This window comes from Metarhizium album (assembly GCF_000804445.1).
Source record: "Metarhizium album ARSEF 1941 chromosome Unknown scaffold_30, whole genome shotgun sequence".
NCBI lineage: Eukaryota > Fungi > Ascomycota > Sordariomycetes > Hypocreales > Clavicipitaceae > Metarhizium > Metarhizium album.
Genome location: NW_024467604.1, coordinates 169,810 through 192,394, shown reverse-complemented (window position 1 = coordinate 192,394; position 22,585 = coordinate 169,810). Strand labels below are relative to the sequence as shown.

Genomic DNA, 22,585 nt, shown 5'->3' with positions numbered 1-22,585 from the left:
ATAGTAGAAGTACGGCTACCCTGGTCTTGCTGCAACATCTATGACGTCGAGACGGATGAGAGAGCCCAGAAGAAGAACATCGTAGCGTTGACCGGGAGCATCTGTGCCGAGACAGGCGCGTTCGCTGCTGACTGCTAACCTGGTAGAAACAGACATCCAGCAAACCCCTGTTTCGTGGTATCCGGATCTTTTGCTATTTTATGTCTCTGCACAAGGTCTACTCACCGATACCGGCTGTCCTGGTTATAGTCATGTCGCCAAACCTTTCCAAAGCATGCAGACAGGAGTAGACATCCTCTCCATGAGAACAACTCGTCATTATTATTTCTATCTCAAAGTTATCGTGCTCGTTTCTAGTCCGTGAATAAAGTATCCGACCTAGACCGAATCATTGCCGCTTCTCGACTAATCAGCAGAACTCCTGCTAACCAAGATGCCGTCACTTACACGATGCATAGTGCTTTGCTGCCTTTGGTATACTCCATCGTGGGCAGCAAAAGTCGAAAAGACTCTACGGTTCACCTGGGAGAAGGGAGCTCCAAATGGACAATGGAGAGACATGATTTTTACAAATGGACAATTCCCCGGTCCCAGTCTTATGTTTGACGAGGACGACGACGTCGAAGTATGTGCGGACCCAGAAGAAGTAGCATGCGAGATACCTGGTTCCCTAATCTACGAATCCAGATTACAGTGTACAATGATATGAATCGCAATGCAACAGTTCACTGGCATGGCCTTGCGTGAGTCTATTCCCCATAATGTCCATGAGAAGAATTGACACTCTAACGAGTGACTTGAATAGCCAAGAAGGTACACCCTGGGCGGACGGGGTGATGGGACTTTCACAAAAGCCCATTTTGCCAGGCCAGTCCTTTGTGTACAAGTTCAAAGCCTCGCCTGCCGGGACGCATTGGTACCATTCTCATGAGCGCATGTCCCTCATCGACGGCCTCCATGGCGCGATTTTTATAAGGCAAGAGTTCCTGTCTCCAAAGTGTTGATAAAACAGCGGCTAATGAGAGATGGCCAGACCGAAGAACAACATGAGAGAACTATGGTCTAAAATCAGCCAAGATCCGGAGGATATCGAAGCCATGGATAAGGCCGCAGCTAACCCAAAGCTAATGGTGTTGTCCGACTGGAGCCGCTTCACATCTGATGAATACTGGGAAGTGATTCAAGAGTCTAAAATATTGATCTTGTGAGTACTTGTGAAACCAACAGTGGTACGTACGAAACTGATATGAAATGTCCTCAGCTGCGTCGACAGTATTTTATTGAATGGCCATGGCGAGCTGTACTGCCCTCCTCACGAGTTCCTCATTAGCCAAACACAGCCGATGCCACAGAAGTTCACCTTCCCGGACTACAACGTAACGGACAAAGGGTAGGTTCCGCTCCATCTTTACGTTCGCCACACAATCAAGTGCGGAGGTTACTGACAACTAGCGACCTCCACAGATGCTTCCCCATAAAGGCGGAGGGGATCCAAGGTCCGTGGCTCAACGTGAGCCATCCCGACAAAATACCAAATCATATACAGTGGGGCTGCGTCCCTTCCAAAGGTTCAAACTACACGGTTGAAGTAGATGCCGCGGACCACTGGGTCAGCATGAACTTCATTGCGGCGGCGGCAAATAAGCAGGTCCATTTCTCAATCGACGAACATCCCATGTGGATTTACGAAGTCGACGGCAACTACGTCGAGCCTAGGCAGTTCGTAGCAGCAGCTATTACCGCTGGCGAGCGCTACTCCGTCCTGGTCAAGCTGGACAAGCCCCCCGGCCGCTACACTATTCGGCTGCCGGACTCTGGGGCGACGCAGGTCATCTCGGGCTTTGCCAACATGGTTTACAAGGGAGCAGAAGATGTCGTGCCAGACACCCGTCCCTACGTAACCTACGGGGGGCTGAATGCGCGCGAGGAGACGGCGACGCAAAGCTACACGCCGTATAATGTCTCCTCGGACAATATGCCGCCTTGGCCGGCGAATACCCCGGCGGCCGCGGCCGATGAGGAGTTTCTTCTCGTCATGGGCCGGGCCGGAGCACCGCATCTTTACACCATGAACACCAAGTACATGTACCCGGTAGACTTCAAAGCCGACCACCCGTTGCTTTTCTATCCTAATCAAACCCTGGGAACTGAAGACGAGAATCTCGTCGTGCGTACCAGAAACGGCTCTTGGGTAGATTTGATTCTTCAGGTTGCTGTTTTGCCAGGCGACGGTGTGGCATTTGAGCACATCATGCACAAGCACGGCAGCAAGACTTGGAGAATAGGTAACGGAGCAGGGAGGTGGAATTACAGCAGTGTTGCCGAGGCGATGAAGGCCGAGCCGGAGAGCTTCAACCTCAGGGATCCGGGACACCGGGATACCTGGATGACCATGTTCTCACCTGTTCCGGCCGGTGGGTATTGGAGCGTCTTTCGCTATCAGGTCACAAATCCGGGGCCTTGGCTCTTCCACTGCCACTTTGAGCTGCACGCCATGGGTGGCATGTCCATTGCGCTGCTAGACGGAGTCGATGCCTGGCCAGAGGTGCCAGCCGAGTACGCAATAGAGGAGATCCGTCCTCACACGTTGACACCAACCACGGCGCAGAAGCCCTTGTTTGTCAAGGTATGGAATTATGTCAAGGAACTGCTCGGACTTCTGCCTGCTTCGGATGAATTGCGGCGTTAAAGCGGCTCCCCTTGGACTTCCAGTGGGCGTGGAACACGATTCATCACTCGCTAGTTGATTCATAGAGGGACTCAACCTCTGTTTTTGACCGGTTGTTCTGGGAGGACGTGGACCAGATTAAGATTGCTGCAGATAAAGGAGACCTTCATCCTAAACCTAACAGAGTAGAGCTGCCTCACAGTGGCGGTTGGAAGGGCACAGGAGAGGATTACAGGTCTACTAAAGCTTGTCGCTGCCCCATTTTCCCCGTGAGGCTACATTGTGGAGACCAAAGATTTGGGGTGGATGTTTGTGCATTTTGTCACACAATAGCGGGCGCACTAAAGCTAGATATCACGTACATCATATAAAAAAAGCCTTGGTAAGCTATAAAAAAGAGAATTACATAAACTCTGTAAAAAGAGGCGCTTAGGTCTACACTTAATATATTTATTATCCCAATTCTATTAGGCATGCCATGCCACGCGACACATTTCAATAGACAGACAGCTGAGGAGAGGGAAGGGGATTAAAAAAAAGTAGGTTACTCGGCCATGGGATGGGCTTTCTCACATTCGCATACTATTTGAAAACATCGTCGTGTTTGCCAAACCGGGTCTTGTCGCTTGGCCGAGGTTTGAAAACGGCAAATCGCTCTCCGAGCCACGACGCACTCATCCTGTACTCGGTAGTCCGGAAAGAGGGGGGAGGGCCCCATTGATTATCAATACGCACAAATAATAACTACACGCCGATGTTCAAACTAGTCGTCAGATCTCGGCAGGGTGTCGTCTAATGGCTCGCATTGCGAGACGATGACGTGTAGATTTACGTCGAATGTCTGGGACTATGAACGGTGCGACCCACAACACGAGCGCTTCTAGAACTTGGTCTGAATCTTTGCACAAGCTCACCATCATTTGTTTCTGCTACCTGTGCCTATGATTTTTCTGCCGATACGTACAGTGTAGTGTACTGGTCATTCATTAATTATTCGTGTTCTGGTCGAAAATATAATGGTTCAAGTACAAGTGAGCTTGACGTATGATGTATTTATAAGTCAAAGTAGTTCGTAAGGCTGACGGATAGCCGATAAGTTCTCGACTTAAAATTTTTCTTGGCCAATCAAATTTTAGTCCGGCGCGGAATGATGCCCCTGGACGGGCCGCCAATTGACCCAGTCTGTTCCGGGCCCGTGAATCAATTGGTCCGCTTAGAGCCACCCCACCCCGCACCCCCCACACTCCGCGCAGCCCTAGCCCCTGACTGACCGACTGCCTGATGTCCAAGGCCGTTGAACTGCCGTGATGTTTTTCCCATCTCGCAACTTGGGCCTTCACCCTTGATGACGACGCCTCCCGTTGTGTCTACTTGTCGGGTCGCCACTTGCGGTGTGACAATGGCCCTCGATCAGCTGGCCTGGCAGATGCGTACATGGCCGAGGCTGCCAATCTTCAAATCCAGACAAAGGCGGCACTTTCGCTTGGTCGCCGTCGGCGTTCTGATTTGTCTGAGCCTCGTCATCTACCTGCTCTTCCTTCACCTCCGTTCCGGCCCCCGAACCTGGACCGTCGAGACCACCGTCCACCAAAAAAACACAAAGAGCTCGCACAGCCCTGCATACCCCTTGAAGCCATTTCCTGACTCGCCGCTTCAGCCCAGCCAACCGCCCTCGACCCACAGCATGGCCCGCCGCCCGTGGCTGGCGGCAGTCATATGCGCGGCCCAGGATGTTGAACGACGAATGTTGATCCGATCAACATGGATGCGGCTGTTTCGACACATCCCCTTCGATCCCCGTTTTGTTGTGTCTAACCCGGGCCCCGGCTGGGCTGAACTTGTGAGCTTTGAAAATAGCACCTTCGGAGACTTGATTGTCCTCGATCACATCCCCGAGGACGACATGACCGCCAACACCATCAAGACGCTGGAATTGTACAAGTGGCTCATAAACCGCGGGCAAAAGTACGAATTTGTGACCAAATTAGACACTGATCTTTGGATGAACGCCCCTGCCTTCTGGCACAAGTACCTGCTCCCGCGGCTATCCAGCGCCACGGGACATCTGACAGCAACCGTAAACCGGACCGTCATCGGACAGCTCTATTTCTCGGGGTCGGGGTACAATACCTTTGCGCATGGCTCGATGTACACCATCACCTGGGACATGGTGCAGCTGCTCGTTTCGCTGCAGGACCGCTTCAACGTCGTCACGGGCGAGGACGCAGCCGTCGGGATCCTGATGCACAGGGGCAATGAAATGGCAAACTTTGTCAACTTTCGCGGTGACGAGAAGTTTGACTACGACGACTCGGACTCTAGACAGGACGGCTCTGCATGGGCAAGGTCCAGCACCCACTCTCAGGCGATATCACACGCCGTCTATGGAAACAACGTCGTCGCCGTCCACATGCTCAAGGACAAACGCCTGTGGACCAAGGTCGCCAACTGCTTTGACGAAGACGGCATCAAGAGAATGCCGCCACTGATACGGCCTGAACGGAGCCCGTCGCTGGTTGTCCGCCTGAACGACTTTATATACTCGCTCGGCCTCTCACGCTCGTACGTATCCATGATGGACACGATTCCCAGAGAACTCCTCACCTACCGCGACGGCCACTGGGTGTGCGATAATATCTGGGACCTAGGAACGTCGCAAGAAGGATTCAACTCCTTGGGGGGCTGACGTCAACGTGACACGACGTCGTACATGACATGCCGTGCCGGGCCGGAAGCTGTCGCGTTTGAAAACGTCAGGCTGGGATCGTACTGATTTTGTGGTTGGGCGCCCTGGTGACTGGCTGAACCAGCTTCTCCTCTTCCTACACGGCTGCATTCATTGACCCGCCCAAAGGATTGTATTTGTTCCTACTTACCGAGACACGATTTCACGAAGTGGACATTTCTAGTTTCTGCGAAGCGATTTCTACACAGCCATCTACAATAAATTTACGCACAAAAGATTTACGCACAACAGATTTACGCACTGGACGCTATTTATTAGCCAAGCCAGCTCTGCCAGCAAGCCGACGGCATTTGCATTCTTGGATGTACAGGACTTCATTGTAGCTGGGGTAACGCCCCGATTTCATCAAGACCAATTTCATTCATGCTTGGGTAATTCGTCCCCGGGGTCTCGCCTGTTTTCTATCCCGGCCAACTTGGCTGAGACTTGCTACAAGCGAGATGGTCTGTATTATTTCTCGCGCTCTCAAGTTCTTTCTCTCGTTATCTGCGTGTTTTTCTTTTTTGGAAACTGGTACTGGTCTCCAAAGCAGTCGGCGGCATTCAAGACTGCCTGGACAGCCGCAATATAGAAGGCGAATTACTTGCTGACTCCTGCTTTTATCTCCTCGGTCCCTGTAGGAATACTCAACGGTGCAAGGGCCATGCGTAGAGCTACCGAGCACATGTAGAATAGAGGTGTGTGCATGTGTGTGATTCTTTATGATTAAGCGCAAAGCAGCGGAGCGAGCACTGCTCCAAAAACGCCTCACCCCTTTTGTCAATGGTCAAGTCATCACCGTTCATGTGTTTTTGAGTCGCCAATTGCACGCTACATCACGTCAATCCGCCCATCGGGAAATGACGAGACAAGCAACCGTCGCAAATGTTCAAGGAGCTGTCGGAGGCTGGCCAGGGAAAGAAAGCAACGAGCAAAGAGACGACTGCAACTGCGACTGCGACTAAACTGTTTGACGCATACACCCGAGTGTGTGCATTCAACGATGCGGCCGCGACTTGGCAGGGAATCCCGCATCTTCTCCCAGGGTACGGAGCGCCAGCTGGCTCTGGATGCAGCCGGATGTGGAATTAACCTTGATGGAAACCCTGGCCATGCAGAAATTGACCGGACATGGCAGCAAAGCGTACTTGCTGTAGATACGTGGCTCAAGGCCGGCAGGGATGCGGCCCCGAAGAGCAGAGCAGAATGGCGACGTGTCCGCGCCTCGACAACGATGGAATGCTTGAAATGGTCCAGCGTGAGGGCCTCGCGATAGACTTTTATGTGTCAACAGTTAAGAGAGAGCCAAGAGCCTGTGTCTAATTCTGGTACGTTGGCTTGTTCCTCGCCAGGTTGTGCATGGCAGATTTGCTGAATGTAAAGCTTAGACGAGTCACACAACTCACCAGTCGCTTCAGCATTCGGATGGATCACATAGCCGCATTCAGCTTGCATCTGCTTGTCCGCTTATCAAAGCCGCTCCACATGCGTATCTGCGCATGAATTCCGTGCTCTGGAGTCTGGGCACCGTATCGTGGGTTTACGTTTCGCGCGAAGCCCGGCCTCTCCCGCACGCTACGTGGTACAATTCTCGGGACGCATGAACGGCAGCCCGACTTGGCGCTCCTTCTTGAAACGAGCTAAGAAAGCATAAATGCGCTCCAGAGTGCGGGCTTTGGACGAAAGCGTCGGAGAAGAGGGAGTCTGGGACTGTACATTGCGAGCATGGCCTCGACCTGGCTGTTCTGAATCGCCCATTCCCTCCATCTGCAAGAGTGGCCAACGTACTCTCTACTGCTTGTATTCTCTACTGCTTAACCAGTTTCTTATACAACCTTTGACTTCAACTTGTCAACCCAGAGCACAGTCACCATGAGAGCAGCACTCATCACCACCCTTGTGTCTCTTGCTGGAATCGCCTTCGCAGCCCCTCCCGGCAGTCGGGGGGGTCTCGAAACAAGAGGCGGCTCGCGCGGAATATGCGTTCCAAAGGCTAAGCGGGAGCTGGAAAACTGCCTAGATCGAGGGGAGACCGGCTTGCCATGCTTAGAGGCATATGCCAATACCTACGCCGAATGCAGGGGCTTCCCACAGAGATTCGGGAAACAATCCGGGAGCGCCTCCAAAGCCGCCAGCTCCAAGAAGTTTTCAGGGAAACCTGCAAAAGTCTCCAAGCCCAACCATGTGCGCAATCGTGCGTAAAATCGTCGGCATTGGCTCCCACGATGAGCAAAGGACGGAAGCGGTGGGGTGTCCAGAGCGATTCCGGCAAATACGACGAAAACACTTTTGAGATTTAGAGCATTGGAATGGAAACGACGGCTGCTTCTACACCAGTCTTCTCCATGTGGACGACACGTATGGCACAAGGAACAGGGCTGCCGCTTGTCAGGAGCTTCAACTACAGAGGGTAAGCCCCCGTTACCGAGAGTTCGCTGGCCGAGATGACTGATTGTGTTGTGGAGGTTGAAAACTTGAGGCACTTGAGATTTGACCATGTACGTTTTAGTTTTGTCCCGGTTCTCCTTAGATCGTATGAGTCCGTCATGAAATCGTCTCGAATCAGCTCTCTATATACTTGGTCACGTGTGACGCCTCTCCATGAGCCGGAGTCCAGACGCAGCCAGAGGCAGCCACCGCATCACGATGACGCAGCACCTGAGCCTTTCAACGTCTCTTTTTTTTCTTCTCATCACACTTATCTAAGCTAGCTCCTTTCTATGGTACTCGTTTCCCTGCGTCGCGTCGAACCTCCCAAGCAACGGGTTGTGCTGCCTGGGCTTGTCATACAGACAAGATTCCCGCCATAGCAAGAAAAAGCAAAGTTACACAAATCATGGATAAGTTCCGTAACAGTCAACAATAGAAGGTCAACTGATCTTTGGGCCCACCGGGCAAGACATAGTCACGTGGATAGTACCGGACTCTGCTGTAGATACATCGACTGCTGACGCTGCCCCGAAGACCAGACTTGCATCCATTCATCTAGTTGAATCCCGGCACTCCTCTCCTCTGCGAGAATCATCAAAGAATCCCTCCAGCGTCTCGAGCGGAACGTCGCCCATCCGCGATGAAGCTCGTGCACTGCTCCCCCTTGTCCCCCATCCTTCTCCTTACACTACCATTCGCGGGGGCAAAGCAAAAGATCAGTCTCCAATGGGCCATCTGTGACTCCGATCCGCAGGAAACGCTCGTGAAGCTCGGCCTCAGTTCGACGACGCCGCCGTACAAAGAGAACCCCATCACGTACTACGACGAGCAGCCCCCCGTCCATATACACTCGGGCATCATGTTTCGAACCAAGACCAACAAAGGCCGGCCGCTGTCCACCATCAAAGTCCGCTTCGACAAAGAAACCTCCAACGTGCCAGGATTTGTGACCTGCGGATGGGATCGCTACGGCTACAACTCACCCGCGTACAGCTGCGAGAAACGCTGTCCCCTGGACCCCGCGGCGCCGGAGGAAATCTGGCATCGGGAGCAGGTGGAATTCGCCGAACGCTACCAAGATATCAACTGGACTGCACTGACCGCGTACGGGCCTTACCCAAATGCCAAGTGGAAGGTGCGCATCAACGGGCACAAGGCCAAGTTTGACGACGTGGTGGCCGAGGGGCTGCATCTCATGGAGATCGAGACCAAGGTGCCCGAGGCGAAAGCCCACGACTTTCTGGAAGCGACGATGCGCTATCTGCGGGATCGTGGAGTTGCCCTTTGCCGCCTCCAGGAGGGGAAGACTATGCGACTGTTTCGGGCCATGGGACTTGCCGGCGAGGACGAGCTTTGAAACCAACGAGGGCGTAAGCCCAGCATGGTGACGGCTGTTTTTTTCCGCGAGGCCATCAGACGACGGCAGGCTGATGGGCGTCGTTCGGGACTGAAACACAAGAAGGGAGTAATGTGATGTGATGACTTATACCCTGTGCTCGAGGCTGGCTTTTGCCGGCCGCGGAGCGTTAGGCCTGGGGCAGGTTTCCGTTATGATTATCAGTACTCGGTCACAGTAGTTCCGTCCTTGTTTATATTTCTTTCATCAGGCTCTGAGAGCACCGATTCTTTCGACGTATTTGCCTGTTGGAAACTGCACACAGATATAATCTGCAAATTGAAGCACAAGGTGACCCTGGCCCCGTGTGCTCCAAGACTTGACTAATTTTCCCCGTGAAATCATGTGTGATGGAGGGACTGCGCTCCAACAACTGCATCTCTACGGGGAGCAAGTCAACTGTGTTGTCCTTCAGCGTGAGCTTCTGCGATGCGTCACCGCCGGAATTTTTTGCTGTGACTGTCCTGGGTGACGGAGCCCGTATACGGTCTTTTGTCAAGCATTTGTTGGGAGGGCCATTTGCGGCGCCGTCACCGCGAACCGACGTCATGATACCGGGCAGGGCATATTTTGAAAAGCCAGTGACTGCAAATTCAAATCACGTCTGAAGCGCGATTCTCTCCTGCCAGGGTGTCCAAAGTCAATCTTTTGCCGGGCAACGCCCACGTTCTCCATGACGAGACTGTATATGTGGCAGAAACCACGACCAAGAGAGCCAGGTCTCGTCGACCACGCTTATGCCGAGTACACTGCCTACAGTTCCTCACCATACGCTCGTCATGTTCAGACATGGCTGCCGGCTTGTATGCCGGTTGGGGTTCAGAACCAGGGAAGCACGCATGGTGTGCATGCCTCGCCGGGTGATCATAGGCCGTTGGCAGGCCTTCCGTCTCATATCATCACATCAACTCGGCCACTTTCAACTTGCGGAATCATGCTGGAAGCATAGCGTCAGTTCAAGCTTCCTGAGCCGGCACTACTCGGCTGGCTATGCTAAGACTGCGGTGCGTGCAGGCCCAACCAGGCGTATCCCCTGGCTATGTGGCAGTCAGGCCAAGTCTTGGACAGCCTCTCATGTTCCCGAGGAAGCATGCTAAGTCTCAAATTCCCCGTAGAATAGATCATGGTGGCGAGAGACGCAATAGGGACTGTTGCCCATCATCTTGCAGACAAGCCCACGCGCGCAGCTGCCGCCACGCCAACACAATGCCATCATCAGTAAAGCCACCTCGCCATGCCACTCTAAAAGAGAATACGTACGCGCCAGCGGCCGTTGACGTCACAGACGTCCCAGGGGGGGGCACTTGTCCGACTGGAAAGGGGAGGCAGCAGCAAGAGATGCCAGGGCCGCAAAAATGACACGGGCCAGCTTCATGACGCGTGGTTTTTCAAGGGACGGGGAATGATTCAGCCTGGGAACAGTGGCTTCGACCTGGGTTACTCCTGTGAAGCCGTTGCAGATGAGACAAGGTTCGCGAAACTCGGACGGGCAAGCGTGAGGAGGTTCCTGGCGTTTACATAGATGTTGCGACGTCCGACTGAAGAAGCTAGATTCAAGTCTAAACGAAGTGAGAGACATGGACGTGCTTGCTCTACGGATGATCAGTGGCGGCTGATGCAGTCACAGCAAGGGATATATTTGGCGGACACATCTGAGTTCGGCTCCGCTTGTCGTAAAACCAAGGTTATGCCGCGTTGTCACTGGGTTCAGCATGGTTTGTTAGCCGGAATCTATTGATCTGTCGAATACCCGTCTCGGAAACGCGTAAACATATCATGGTGAATAATTGAACGGTTTCCCGCAGCCCGTGGGAGGACTGTATAAATTAATACATTGACCATGTTTGATATCGCATCATGATGAAGCTAGGCATGGGCAGCATGGCCCTCTGGTACCTCGCATCAGAGCTTGCCAACTTGTTCGGTTGGCCTTCTGGATGCCGACTCTCCCGCCTCCCGCTTTTGAGACGGGAAATAGCTGCGATCGAGTCATTTCCGCGAGATGTAGCATTCTGCCACGATGGCTCTTCGGCGGTCGGGGATATTGAAAACAGCAGGGCTGGCTGGCAACGCCGATACCAAGGCTGCTCGACGTCCGTCGGCGTGCTCAGGTTGAGATTTGAGTGCTCTGCTTTAGGCCGTATCGTGACCATTGTAAGGCTCCCTTTGAAATAGATTGTCAGTGTTATTTGCTCGGTTCATTTGTCGTACGTAGGTGCAACAAAGAGTAGAGCACTACGCCCCGAAGCTAAATAAAGGGGGTCGGTCCGGTTTTACCTTGACCTTCTCGCAGCATCATCATGCCGCTGGGCTGTATGTCATAATCTTGGAGACGAGTTGCCGAAATAGGTGCACTAGGGAAGTGTGGCTCTCATTTATAATGATTGCCCAAGCATGATACTTTTTGTACAATACTCCGTTTTACCGCTCGCACAGCTCCTGCGGGGAGCAAAATCGAGCAGACACGTCTTTCAAAAGCGAACCTTTGGGCCAAACGACTCTTTCAAACCACGGATCCTTCTGCCCTCTCCAGTAAGCGGTGTCTTCTGTGCCCATCCCGACAAAGTGTCTTGGCCTGCACTGAATGAGACGAGATACGCGGAGGCGGTCCGAGTTGCTCTGGCAGCTAGTTGTGTAGTAAAAGGCACAACGGTATAGAGTCCAGAGTATATTTAAGATTGACTAAATTAAGCGCTCCAGTTTCATCAAACATTACGGGTTTTCCCCGACCAATGTGGTCTTTGTAGACAGCGAATCACAAAAAGACAGTTTTGATACACCCAATGATGCCAAGTTGTGTCGTGAATCAAGGTACTCAATAAGCCACGAGTGCCTTGGACAGGAGTGAATTTGTACTCGACATCTGCTCTCGTGGCGCTATTCTTTCTTACCAGAGGTCTCTGCAGAGTATTTTGAGGGATTTATAATACATTGCCACGGAAAAATATCGTTGGGCAGGCATGGTCAGGACACGAGTATCCACAATCTGAAGCCATTTTGACTTCCCACCGATCCATGCATGATAAAACCTTGATCATGATTGGAAAGTTCTCCCATGCGGGGTAAAGATTCCGGCAAATTGCAGGCGGTTTGGGCTGGTGCGTGGAAAAAAAGGGAGCATCTAGGCCGTCCCTTCGCTGGGTGTCACTCAAGACATGATATAAGCCTTTTATTGCTCTGTCCAATTTTGCCGTTGAGGGCATGTTTTATCAAGGTAACAAGGTAGCCAAGTTATTGGGCTTGACGGTGAGATGGCCAGTACTGGTTGACGGAGTGTTTCACTTTCGCCGCTCATCATCTCCCACGGCTTTTTTTCCTTTTCAGTTTCGACAGCATTCTCACGAGGTTCCATGTTGAATTGAAATCCCCTCGCCCGCTCCTGTATAGAACGACCACGCAATGGGCGACAGATTGCCGAAAGGACCTGGCAGACTTTTTGACTCCATAGAATCCACCTCCGCAACCAGAACATGACACGCAAGCTCGGATCAGTCCTGGGACCAGGTCCCGCTTCCGCAAACGCGCGATGCCGGGCTGATGGGCATGTTGAGATGGCCCGTAATGCTTGGGCCGTTTTGGATGCTCAACAAGGTATCCGAGGTGCCTATCTTTCCATCAAAGCCTTGATGAGTGGTTAGCTGCTCGGGGGACTCGTACTCCAGCCTAGCATCGTTGCTCATGAATTCCTGAACGGGGGGGTTGAAGTTGCCGCTGAAGTGGTACTGAGTGTCATCGATAATGAAGGTCGAGGTGAATTTGTTGCCACCGGCGACAGTCCTGATGAAGCCGTTTGCGACGGGCATCTGCGCAGAGTGTTGTCAGTGTAGAGAAGACGAGTATTCTCTGGGACAAGAAGATACTTTGTTGGTCGGGGCGATTGGTGCCTGAGTACTCTTATCTGGATAGTAGAATCAGCAGATGAGATTCCATGCTGACCGGGGCCTGCGTTTTGCTTCATGTACCTTTTTATACCAGTTTCTAAGCCACGAGGACCCATGCCACCCGTGATACTCTTGCCAGACCTGCAATTGGTTCTACATGACGAATAGAAACTCGTGTATGATGCCCCGACGGTGATGCCTATGCAGAAAAAGCCAATTCGCAGCCACCGAGGGAATTCCCTTCTCGCACAGTATAGCGTGACGGAGAAAGCTGCTTGAAGGGATTTCCAGCACGAGAAAGTCCCTGTGAACTGCAGCAGGTTGCGTGGACGCACTGTCGCGAGACGCCAATTATGCCGAAACCGGGCGTGATCGGCTTGCAGTGGACGGCCAAGATATGCCTGGATGCCATTCCCTGCGCAGCATGAAACCCGCAGGGTCTAAGGGCACAGCGGACTGACATCGCTCGAGGCGAAACGAGATGGGCTGATGGAAATTTCGGGCCAAGTTCTAGACCGAGAACATGCCACAGACCCAACGCCTCACCAGATTTACTTTCAATCAGATCATAGGTAAATGCCTCGTGCTTACCACATTCAACGTTTGGCTTAGACTGTCGAATTGCGACGCTGGCGTGAAAGCTTCGAGCCACTGAGCACATTCCAACCGCATCCTCCACAACGGCCTTTGCTCGCCAGGTTCCGGGCCTGGTCCTCTGGCTAGGAAAAGTTTATCCTGTTCCTCGACATCGGCCGGTCGTCCTACCCGGCGATACAGTTGGCGCTGCAAAATCAAGCACACAAGTGTCAAGTAATGGCATGCCACGAGGGATAAATATAGCCGTTAAAAAGTGTGCTTTCAAGGTCGGCGCCGGAAACTTCACAACAAACCATGGATGGGGAACGTGCCGCAAAACCTCTGCCTTTGATGCGCACTCTTCTCGGAGCATCACGGTATTCGCGGCACAGGTACACAGAACCTTGTCATCGGTCAAACTTGACAATTGGCCGTCCGTACATCCTCGGCTCAGGCAATGAACTATACGTGGAAACTCTTACACGTGGTTGCAACTGGTTTCGTTGGCTTTGGTTTGAGCCGCCTCTTCTTTGCGCTGTGCCCGTTGAAGGCCGGTTTCCTGTTCTAGCACGACGCAATGGTATCGTTCCACGCAACGGATCCTCGGGAATGAATCATATGAATTATAGAGGTGTTTGGTCCGTTTGAAGCATGCCGCCATCCTTTTGCCGTCCACGGTTCCTGTCCACTGATCCCTCATTCTCATTGCAGCCAAAGGCCAGGGTTAAGGCTGAGACAGATGCGCATACACACTCGATTTTCCACAAGACAGAGCCCTTGTCACACGGTTGCACAAGCGCTGTAGTCACGAGAAAGACTGAAGGCTGCGGCATAAATAGAAGCTCGTGGCCGCAAGGACCTTTTGGGACACCAAAGATCCTCAATATTCACGTGTTGTATTAGTTACTACTGAAAGAGCAAGGGTAGTTCGCCCAAGGCACCATTACCTTAGTTTGTTTTTCCGCCTCCAAGAAAACCGTCGTCAGCAGCGGCAGCGGCGAACCCTCACGCCTCGGACAACAACAACTCCGGGAGGTCTTCCTTCTCAAACGCCTCGTCAAGACCCAAGTGCTCAGGCGTCCATCCCATGGCTCGCAGCCTGTCAGCCCGATTCCTGCTGTTGGACCCGACGACATCCGGCGTGTCTCGACCTAAGAGGTCGCCGTATTCCGACTCCAGAACAGGTCGCGCATCGGGCGTGGCGATGCGACCGGCCTTGTGGAGGCCCTTTCCCACAATGGCGCTCACTTCACCCCAAGTGACCTGGGCGCTTTCACAAAAGAAGTAGGGGTTTTGCAGCTCGGGGTCGGAATCCGGAGCCGTCTCAGCCCAGTGAAGGACTTGGACGTAGGCCTGAGCGACTTCGTCAGAGACGACGGGCTGGGTGCACGGTGACGCTGCAGGGTCTTCTCACCTTGGCCAGATCACGGACATGCACGACACCCCAGGTCTTGGTGCCGGTGCCGACGTAACCGGCTTGGCCGTGCTTGAGAGCAAACCGAGTCAAGGCCGGAACCTGTTGCCCACCCCGAGTTAGACGGCGGCCAAGACTCGCAATGGAAACGACCGACGCACCTGGATGGAGTGACGCTTGTGCCTGCTATTGCTGCCGTAAATAAGAGGAGGCATCCAGATGAAGATCCTGGCCTTGCTGCCCAACTTCTGGCGGGCCTCCAAGATGGCTGCCACATCGTTTAGCAATGAAACGTCAAGACTCGCCGGGGAGGCACGTGTGCGCATACCGAGATCGATTTTTCGATGGGGCGCCGTGCTTGCCAGCGTATCTATCTGTGCCGGCGTTTTATCCGAGAAGACCTCGTTGTTGACGTTGTTCCCAGGCGAGCTGTCGCTCAAGACACCGGTTCCGCTCTGGTGGAGGTAAATAGATTGTTTTCCTGAGCGCCGCGCCAGGTAAGTGCATGTTCTTCCGTGTGAGGGGCTGCCCAGATGATAGAAATACCCTGATTTGCGCGCTCCTCGATGCCGGCCAAGATTGCCTGCGCGGATTCCAGATGGTCGGCTGTGGCGGTGTGGAAGATGATGTCGCTCTTGGCGCTCAGTTGCTGGATGACGTCGACGTCGTCGAGATGGCCGAGGACCGCCTTCACTCCTACAAGCTAGTCAGGACGCGAATCAAGGCAGGCGGGTGTTGCGCTTTGTTTTCGCCGCACCGTCTTTCTGGAACTCGGCAATGGCGGACTCGCGCCGAACCAACGTCGTCACCTCGTAACGGTCCTCCAGCAGCAGGAGGTCGATGATTTCGCGGCCGGTGTAGCCCGGACCGACAACGAATACCTGGGACTTCTTCATCTTTTCAAATCTGCGTCTCTCGAACTGGCGTGAAGAGTTGTTTCGGGGTTGAGTCGAAGCCAAGCATGCGGATCGACTCGATCATTCTGCTCAACTTGCATCAAATGACGCGGTATATATAGACGGGCGAGTGGATTTATCAGCTCTTGCCAGCTTTGTCAGCTTTTTTAGTTTGTGGCTTTGTGGCTCTTGTTAGTCGAGTTGGTGTTTTGAGCTTTTGTCAGCATTGTCGCGAAGATAGATGGCAAAGCAACACCGAGCCCTAACCTCCTTGTGAGGGAGGAGTGTAAAGGCCCAATGAGAGCCGAAAAGGATGGAAGAGCTCGCGTCCCACGAGTTGCGCAATCGCCACTGTCAGTGACGGGGTTTGCACAGCCCGTGTTGGACGAAAACGCCTGACTAATTGGTGTTTTGTTTTCCACCAGCACGACTAGTGTCCCGCTACTCGGACAATGTCAGTACCGAGGCGTTTCCAGAATGACCCTCGATACGGAGGCGTGAGCTGGTTATTCAACTCGGCCAAGCCAAGGTGAGTACCGTCCGCGGAGTGGTGCAAGGGGGCAAGAGTGCATGTCTTGAGAAGGACGAGGGCATACCGGCTCGGAAGGGCGTCCGGGTTCAGAGACGACTGCGAAAATTTTCAGAGCCCAACGAGCACTCTCCAATCAAAGGTTAACAGCCGTCTTCACGAGCAAAAGAGATGCTGCAGCATACTTTAGATGCTTCATTCTTTGCACGTCAGTGCCGGGAAGCGTCACAAGGCGCCAGCTCGAGCCTGCGGACTGCAGATTGCGTTTATCGGCCCCCGCAAAATGCCGGCACGCGATACCAGAGGGTGTCCAAGACTGCAAATCCGTGCAAGATGAGCTGTACAGCTGATAGACGTGAATATCACTTTCACCAGGTGGCCAGACGTCGTGTCAGCATGACGGTTTGGATACAGAGACCTGGATATCAACAGACATATCTGACAACGGCCACAAGACGTGCGTCGTCGTACCACATACGTCGGGTCTTTGCGACTCTGAGGCTACCGGGTCTGCAATCATGGTGGTATTGGAGTCGTGCAGACTGGGATTGCAAGTCGACTGTCCCCTTTCCATCTGCAAGCCTCTGACGAGGCCAGCGGCGGCGCAGACCAGGGGCGATTCGGCGGCCAGCCCAATGACAGGCCGATGCCAGAGTAATAGGCAATCGAGTGGCGTGTCGGGCCGCTCATGCGGGCGTAGATACAACCCAAGGCCTGCTCAGCTAGCCTATTGCCGTCCTGCAGTTGGTCAGACAGCTTGTAGGCTTTGTTGCTTTTTCCTCGCGACTGGGCTGAGGCGTACATATCAATATTGGCCGCATCGCGCCACGGGTGGATCGGGCGAATACCAATACAGCGTCTGCAAGGCACGTTGGCCTGGACGGCGCAGCGTCAGCCATTTCAGGTTTTATCCCAACTTCATCCATGTCTCCTTCGTCCGTCCTCCGTAGCCGCCCAGCCAGCTTGGCACACCGAGCTGCCATCTCAACGTCTCGCCAATGGGGACCGACTGATTTTCAGGCCAAGGACAAAGGATCTGAGACATGAGGCCAATAGTACGACAGAGGTGACCTCATGAGAAGGGACCTCGGCGGAGACGGCGACGCCCGGCCGGCGTACGTAGGTCGCGCGGCCAGTTCTGCCGCCGTAAAGGCTGGCGAGCCGGATTGTGAGAGTCTAATGTCCGGGTGGCAAGAGCTGTGAGAAATGAATGAGCAGGTGGAATCCTACACGGCACTCGGTGTTCCGGATTTGAGTTTGCGCCTTGTCATTAGTTTCCTTGCCAGACTGAGTCGTCCAGGGTACCAAGGGCGGCTCTACATGCAGAAACGATCCGAGGCGGGCGCCGAGGCAAGCCCGACACTCGATCTGAGCAGTCCATGATGGACTGGCATGGCCTGGCCGGGATCGGCTCCTCTCGCCCGGCCCATCGCGTCCCGCGGCAAGCCGCAGCTCGGAGATATTAATAGACGCGGCATGCTTATCGCTGGCTGGGTGCGTCTTCGGAGCTCCCCTCGAGCCAGCCTCGAGGCAGGCAGGCAACCTCAGCTACGCACCTTGCTGAGCCTGTCCTGCGCGCTGCCGTGCTTTGCCCATGTCCGCCGAGGATACGCTGCTCGCCGCCGCTCGATGTGATCGCGGAAGCTAGCTTTGCAGGGGCCAGGAGAGGACCCCCCACAACAAATCAAGTATTTCATCACGGCTGTGGCAAGTGGCTTGCATGAAAGAAAGCTATTGATGCAAGGCTCGCAGGTGATGAGTAGAGAATCACAAGTCTAGGAGACGTGGTTGTGACGAGTCTGGCTTTCCTCGACAACAACACCACGTCAGAAAATCTATATAAGCCTGCCTGTCGTCGTTGCAACTCGTGCTGTTGCTCTGTCCCATCACCACAGCCTGAACAACAACAACTACTTCACAGCACACAAACTTGTCTTCGGATCGTCTCGCGTCCTGCACTCTGCAATCTCAACCGCAACCATGAAGTACACCACTGCTGTCCTTTCCCTGGCCGCCCTCGCCATTGCTGCTCCCAGCGAGATCAAACGAACCGATGAGGCCTGCAACAACAAGCCCGTCATAGCTTGCTGCCCGGCAGGACTCCTTGGTGGCATTCTCTGCAACGTCTTGGCCATCGGAAACACCTGCAGTGGCCAGTCTTATTGCTGCGACAATGGTTCAAGCGTGAGTCTTGCCACCCCCATCCCCCCCTGCCTTGTTCTCCAAAACGCTAACGAGTGCTCCAGGTCGGCGGCCTTGTCAATGTGAACGCCCTGAACTGCGTCAAGGTTCTTTAAGTGCTGGGCCTCGAGAAGACTCGCTCGGCTGAGTGGTGCGGGAGGCATGTCCTACCTGCCGTGGCTTGAGTTGCAAATGCTTGCAAGATGCGACCGCGTTTTCTGCTGGCTTTCCCGGTGGACTTTGACTTTGTTGGAGGGGGGAGAGGGGAGAACCGTACACTCTTTCATATCATCAAAGCGGTTGGGCTGGTGCACCAGCCCATCTTCTTATTATTAGCAGATCCCACACAAGGGCGCAAAGTAGCAATACAATACTTGCGCCAAGCTTCTACTGCTGCCGTCAACTCGCCCTGTGAGAAGAAAAAGCAACCGCGCATTGCCACCGCGATGAAACGTGGTCAAGCACTGCCAAGGAGCCCCGTCCAATATCACCGGACGACTGCAGGGTTCGGCTCGAAAAGCCCCAAAGCTTCATGCCACCGCCCTACGGCATCTGTCATCTGCAATGTCACAGCTGAACTTGCCATTACATCATTCGAAAGCCTCGATTTGGGGTGATTGACGACTCTTGCCGCTCGGCATCCATCAAATGGGCCCCCCCCCAGTTCGGGGCTGGATAGATTGGATGGTATGCACTCCACTGTTCAATGGTTATGGAACCTGTTACAATATTTCGGTTCAGTAATCCGTCTCATTCTCTTACTGTTGCAATCGTCGTTTCGTACCAAGCCGCGAGAGCCAAACATCTCCCACGGTGGGAACAACTTGCTTGTGTGCTGGTTTCCTCGCGTCCTGGGTCTGCCTGCTTTGTTGGCACCACCGAGACTTTCGTCGCTTCTTGGTGGATAAAGTCACGGAATACTAGTTGCGCCAGTCTCCAATACCGCACCAGGAATGCAACGTGCATGGTTACAGGAGCCAAAACGGTACACCTATCGGCGGGATTTGGCAAGTTGTGGCTGCATCGTATCGCCGGGGCTTCATAGTCGAGCCCAGTAGCCGATGTGACACAGAACCAGGCTTTTGAAAGTCGGCAGTTTCTCGCGATACATATCGAGTCGCAATGTCGACCTGGCGGTCCGGGTAGAGCAAGGTGGGCATCCTGGGGAAGGTCTAGCAAGGGAGTGAATACATCTCACTGCACTGCGGGGAAGCCTTGATGGCAGGCCAGGGTCTCCAGACATCAAGGTCCAAGGGTCATGTCATGTCTCTTTGGTGGCGCTCCCCGACGGTGAAACTGCGCAATGGACTGGATCCCCAATGAAGAGCTGCCGAGACCATGTCATCGGCTCGTCAGACTCGGGTCCTGCCAAGATGACAAGTTGCTCGCACGAGTCCTGTCAGCTGCTTGGCACAACTTGGCACGTCTTATCCATGTCCCTGACAGAAACCAGGAGCCGTCTTGAGATTAAGCCACGGTGTACCACTCCCAATTTGGTAGTTATTATGAGCCTTCTGACCGGGGACACGTCAACGGCATTTTGCCGTGCATACAGCACACACGCCATTTGGTGGTGCGTTATTGAAGGACACAGTCGCAACGATTCACTAATTACTGCGCTGCCCCCCAGCGATTCCGGTCATCTGTACCTACGCAGCGTCCTGCCCTTCTCCACTGATTCCATCCTTCTCATACCATCGTCAACGACCATCCGGACTTCTCTGGTCTGTCCTTTCCGCTGCCAAGGCTGAAGACCCACCCCGTTGACGCGAGGATCCCCACTTTTACCCGGGCTCGGACTCGGGACGCGGGAGGACTTCCGATCGGGGCGCGGTGCTGGCCTCGGCAGCCCTTGGCTGGAGTAACTACTTGGCGGCACATGTGGTTCTATTGTGAGACTCGCACAGCCTCGCAGCAGTAGTTGGGCGAACGGCGGTCACACCAAGGATGTCACACCATCTAGATGGAGGTACAAGGCCACCGCTGCTTTGAGTAACCAGATCGATCGATCCCCTTTGCTATCAATCATCATCATCGGCCTTGACAGCCCCAAAGGGCCTTGTCTTTCGTGTCGAGGGAGAACATTGTTAGCTCGACAGAGCGTTGCTCTCTTGCCCCAAGCCAAGCCCGAAACCCTCGGCCCTCGCTACGCCTCGCCAGTCGCGTGCTCGAGCAGCCTACGGGAATCTTGCGTCTGTGATACTTGTACATCACATGAATGCCACCACATGCCGCCAAGTCACGGCGCCTCCCATTGTTCCCAGGCAGAGGAGCGTCCGCGTTGCTGGTTCTCTGCACGCCAGCTGCATCTCTGACTCCTTGTACCACTGTACAACTCACGAAAGAAGACCGTCACGACTTGAAACCCCCATCTCCTCGTCCCAGAAATCAGAAAAATGTCGCTTGCCACCCCGGGCAACCTCTTGTGAGCGAGTAGTAGGAGCTCGAAGCGGCCAGCCGAGGTGAAACTCGAGCGAACTCGACACGGCAGCCGAATGCCAAACGCATGACGGAGCTACAGCAGTTACTAGAGCCACGGTTCACATCAGCGTCGCGCCAGAGGCAAACTCGGACCTGGTATTCACATCGTCAGCCAGTTAGTTACCTTGCACGTGCCCAAGACTCCATTCCCGGCCTTTAGCCCATCCCCGGCCCGACAATGACTCTACCGGCGCCGCCATCCACATTAGCACGCTCTCGATATTTACATGTCGCGGCTCGTGACGAGTCAAGCACTCACCCCGTCTCTATCCTGTGGATGCCATCCGTATCAGCAACCTAATCACCTCTGAAAAACGAGAACCACGGCTCATCCCAGGGCGGGCATCTACCTCACAGCAATCGGATGGGCCCGATCCCGACCGGCCGACGCACACGTCTCCCGTTTTGCTACATCCCGGAATTGGCCTCCCTAGGCCCGCCAGTCCGCAACTCACAAGAGCCGCGGAAAAGAGAAACGCCAGCTTCATTCTAGTTGGGCTGCGGAAGCGTCGTCTTCGCAAAGGCGCGGCGGGTCGAATGATGGCTCGGATTTCCGGTCGGTCAGAGGGCGAAGTCTGCGCCCACGCCCGTTTGAAGGACCTAGACGCTTTAAATACCACAAGTCTCCGTCGTGTGCCCGCTATTGCGGCACCAGCGATAATGGACGACTTGCTTGGGCACTGATTTAATCCCGTTGGGCGGGAGGTACCCTGTACGACAGCCAGCAACCCTAACCCTACAGCGTGCGCTGTGGGTGGCGCTGCCCTCTGACGGCTCCGTCCGCCTTCGCTCCGTGATGAGCCCCGTGAGTCCGTGACATATAATATCCGCGTTAATACCAACGGGGCCCCGTGGAAAGCTCCACTCGGCGCCGCGCGCAAAGATTCTAATACCCGTTGTCGCATGCGCCTGTGGACTAACACGGCTAGCAGAGGCTCGTCCCGCGCGACGGAGCCGCCAAGGATGCACCCGGCGTTCCCTCTCTGGAGCATTGCATCAATAAATTTGGCCGCCAGAGTCCGGACGGGGTTTCTGGTGCTATTTTTGTGCGTAGCCCGCCGAGTGTACGCCCACACGATCCGGTGTGGCAAGGGTTAGGGCTGCCCTTTATGTAAAATGTATCGCTGTTAGCTAGCTGAGATTAAGCGTATGGTAGCTGCTGGAATAGCAGCCGCTGTCAATGTCCAGGATTGTGTTTTTTTGATGGTCAGCTACGATTATCGGCCAGGAATTGAAGCACATGCAAGTGTAAAGCTTTTTCGGCGACGGAGGCTCTCACCCGATGACCTGATGTTGACATTAGGAAACCTTGGCAGTTCACAGGAAAAGAATACGGGCTGTGTGGCCGGACTTCAAAGAGGTCGGGTCGCACGAAGCGGCGTCTTTCAACGTCACGCGGATGTTGGTG

At 54.0% G+C, this 22,585-nt stretch overlaps 7 protein-coding genes across 7 annotated transcripts; 5 read left to right on the top strand and 2 right to left on the bottom strand.

Annotated features, from left to right (window-relative positions):
- Positions 1-559: 559 nt before the first annotated feature.
- Positions 560-2,689, top strand: MAM_07383 (laccase; the record flags this gene model as incomplete). The annotated part of the gene is made up of 6 exons (XM_040826181.1): positions 560-625; positions 688-743; positions 806-982; positions 1,034-1,204; positions 1,262-1,390; positions 1,465-2,689. The coding sequence occupies 6 exons, from the start codon at positions 560-562 to the stop codon at positions 2,687-2,689; spliced, it is 1,824 nt and encodes a 607-aa protein (XP_040675853.1).
- Positions 2,690-4,067: 1,378 nt separating this feature from the next.
- MAM_07382 (Glycosyl transferase, family 31) lies at positions 4,068-5,354 on the top strand (the record flags this gene model as incomplete). The annotated part of the gene is made up of 1 exon (XM_040826180.1): positions 4,068-5,354. One exon carries the CDS (start codon positions 4,068-4,070, stop codon positions 5,352-5,354), a length of 1,287 nt encoding a protein of 428 aa, XP_040675852.1.
- A 1,911-nt stretch (positions 5,355-7,265) lies between these two features.
- On the top strand, positions 7,266-7,595 carry MAM_07381 (uncharacterized protein; the record flags this gene model as incomplete). Its single annotated transcript, XM_040826179.1, has 1 exon — positions 7,266-7,595. The coding sequence occupies one exon, from the start codon at positions 7,266-7,268 to the stop codon at positions 7,593-7,595; it is 330 nt and encodes a 109-aa protein (XP_040675851.1).
- Positions 7,596-8,463: 868 nt separating this feature from the next.
- MAM_07380 (uncharacterized protein) lies at positions 8,464-9,180 on the top strand (the record flags this gene model as incomplete). The annotated part of the gene is made up of 1 exon (XM_040826178.1): positions 8,464-9,180. The coding sequence occupies one exon, from the start codon at positions 8,464-8,466 to the stop codon at positions 9,178-9,180; it is 717 nt and encodes a 238-aa protein (XP_040675850.1).
- A 3,527-nt stretch (positions 9,181-12,707) lies between these two features.
- Positions 12,708-13,022, bottom strand: MAM_07379 (uncharacterized protein; the record flags this gene model as incomplete). The annotated part of the gene is made up of 1 exon (XM_040826177.1): positions 12,708-13,022. One exon carries the CDS (start codon positions 13,020-13,022, stop codon positions 12,708-12,710), a length of 315 nt encoding a protein of 104 aa, XP_040675849.1.
- A 1,659-nt stretch (positions 13,023-14,681) lies between these two features.
- On the bottom strand, positions 14,682-15,986 carry MAM_07378 (NAD dependent epimerase/dehydratase family protein; the record flags this gene model as incomplete). Its single annotated transcript, XM_040826176.1, has 5 exons — positions 14,682-15,029; positions 15,091-15,192; positions 15,252-15,571; positions 15,637-15,786; positions 15,848-15,986. The coding sequence occupies 5 exons, from the start codon at positions 15,984-15,986 to the stop codon at positions 14,682-14,684; spliced, it is 1,059 nt and encodes a 352-aa protein (XP_040675848.1).
- A 2,509-nt stretch (positions 15,987-18,495) lies between these two features.
- MAM_07377 (uncharacterized protein) lies at positions 18,496-18,812 on the top strand (the record flags this gene model as incomplete). The annotated part of the gene is made up of 2 exons (XM_040826175.1): positions 18,496-18,699; positions 18,762-18,812. The coding sequence occupies 2 exons, from the start codon at positions 18,496-18,498 to the stop codon at positions 18,810-18,812; spliced, it is 255 nt and encodes an 84-aa protein (XP_040675847.1).
- Between the last annotated feature and the right edge of the window lie 3,773 nt (positions 18,813-22,585).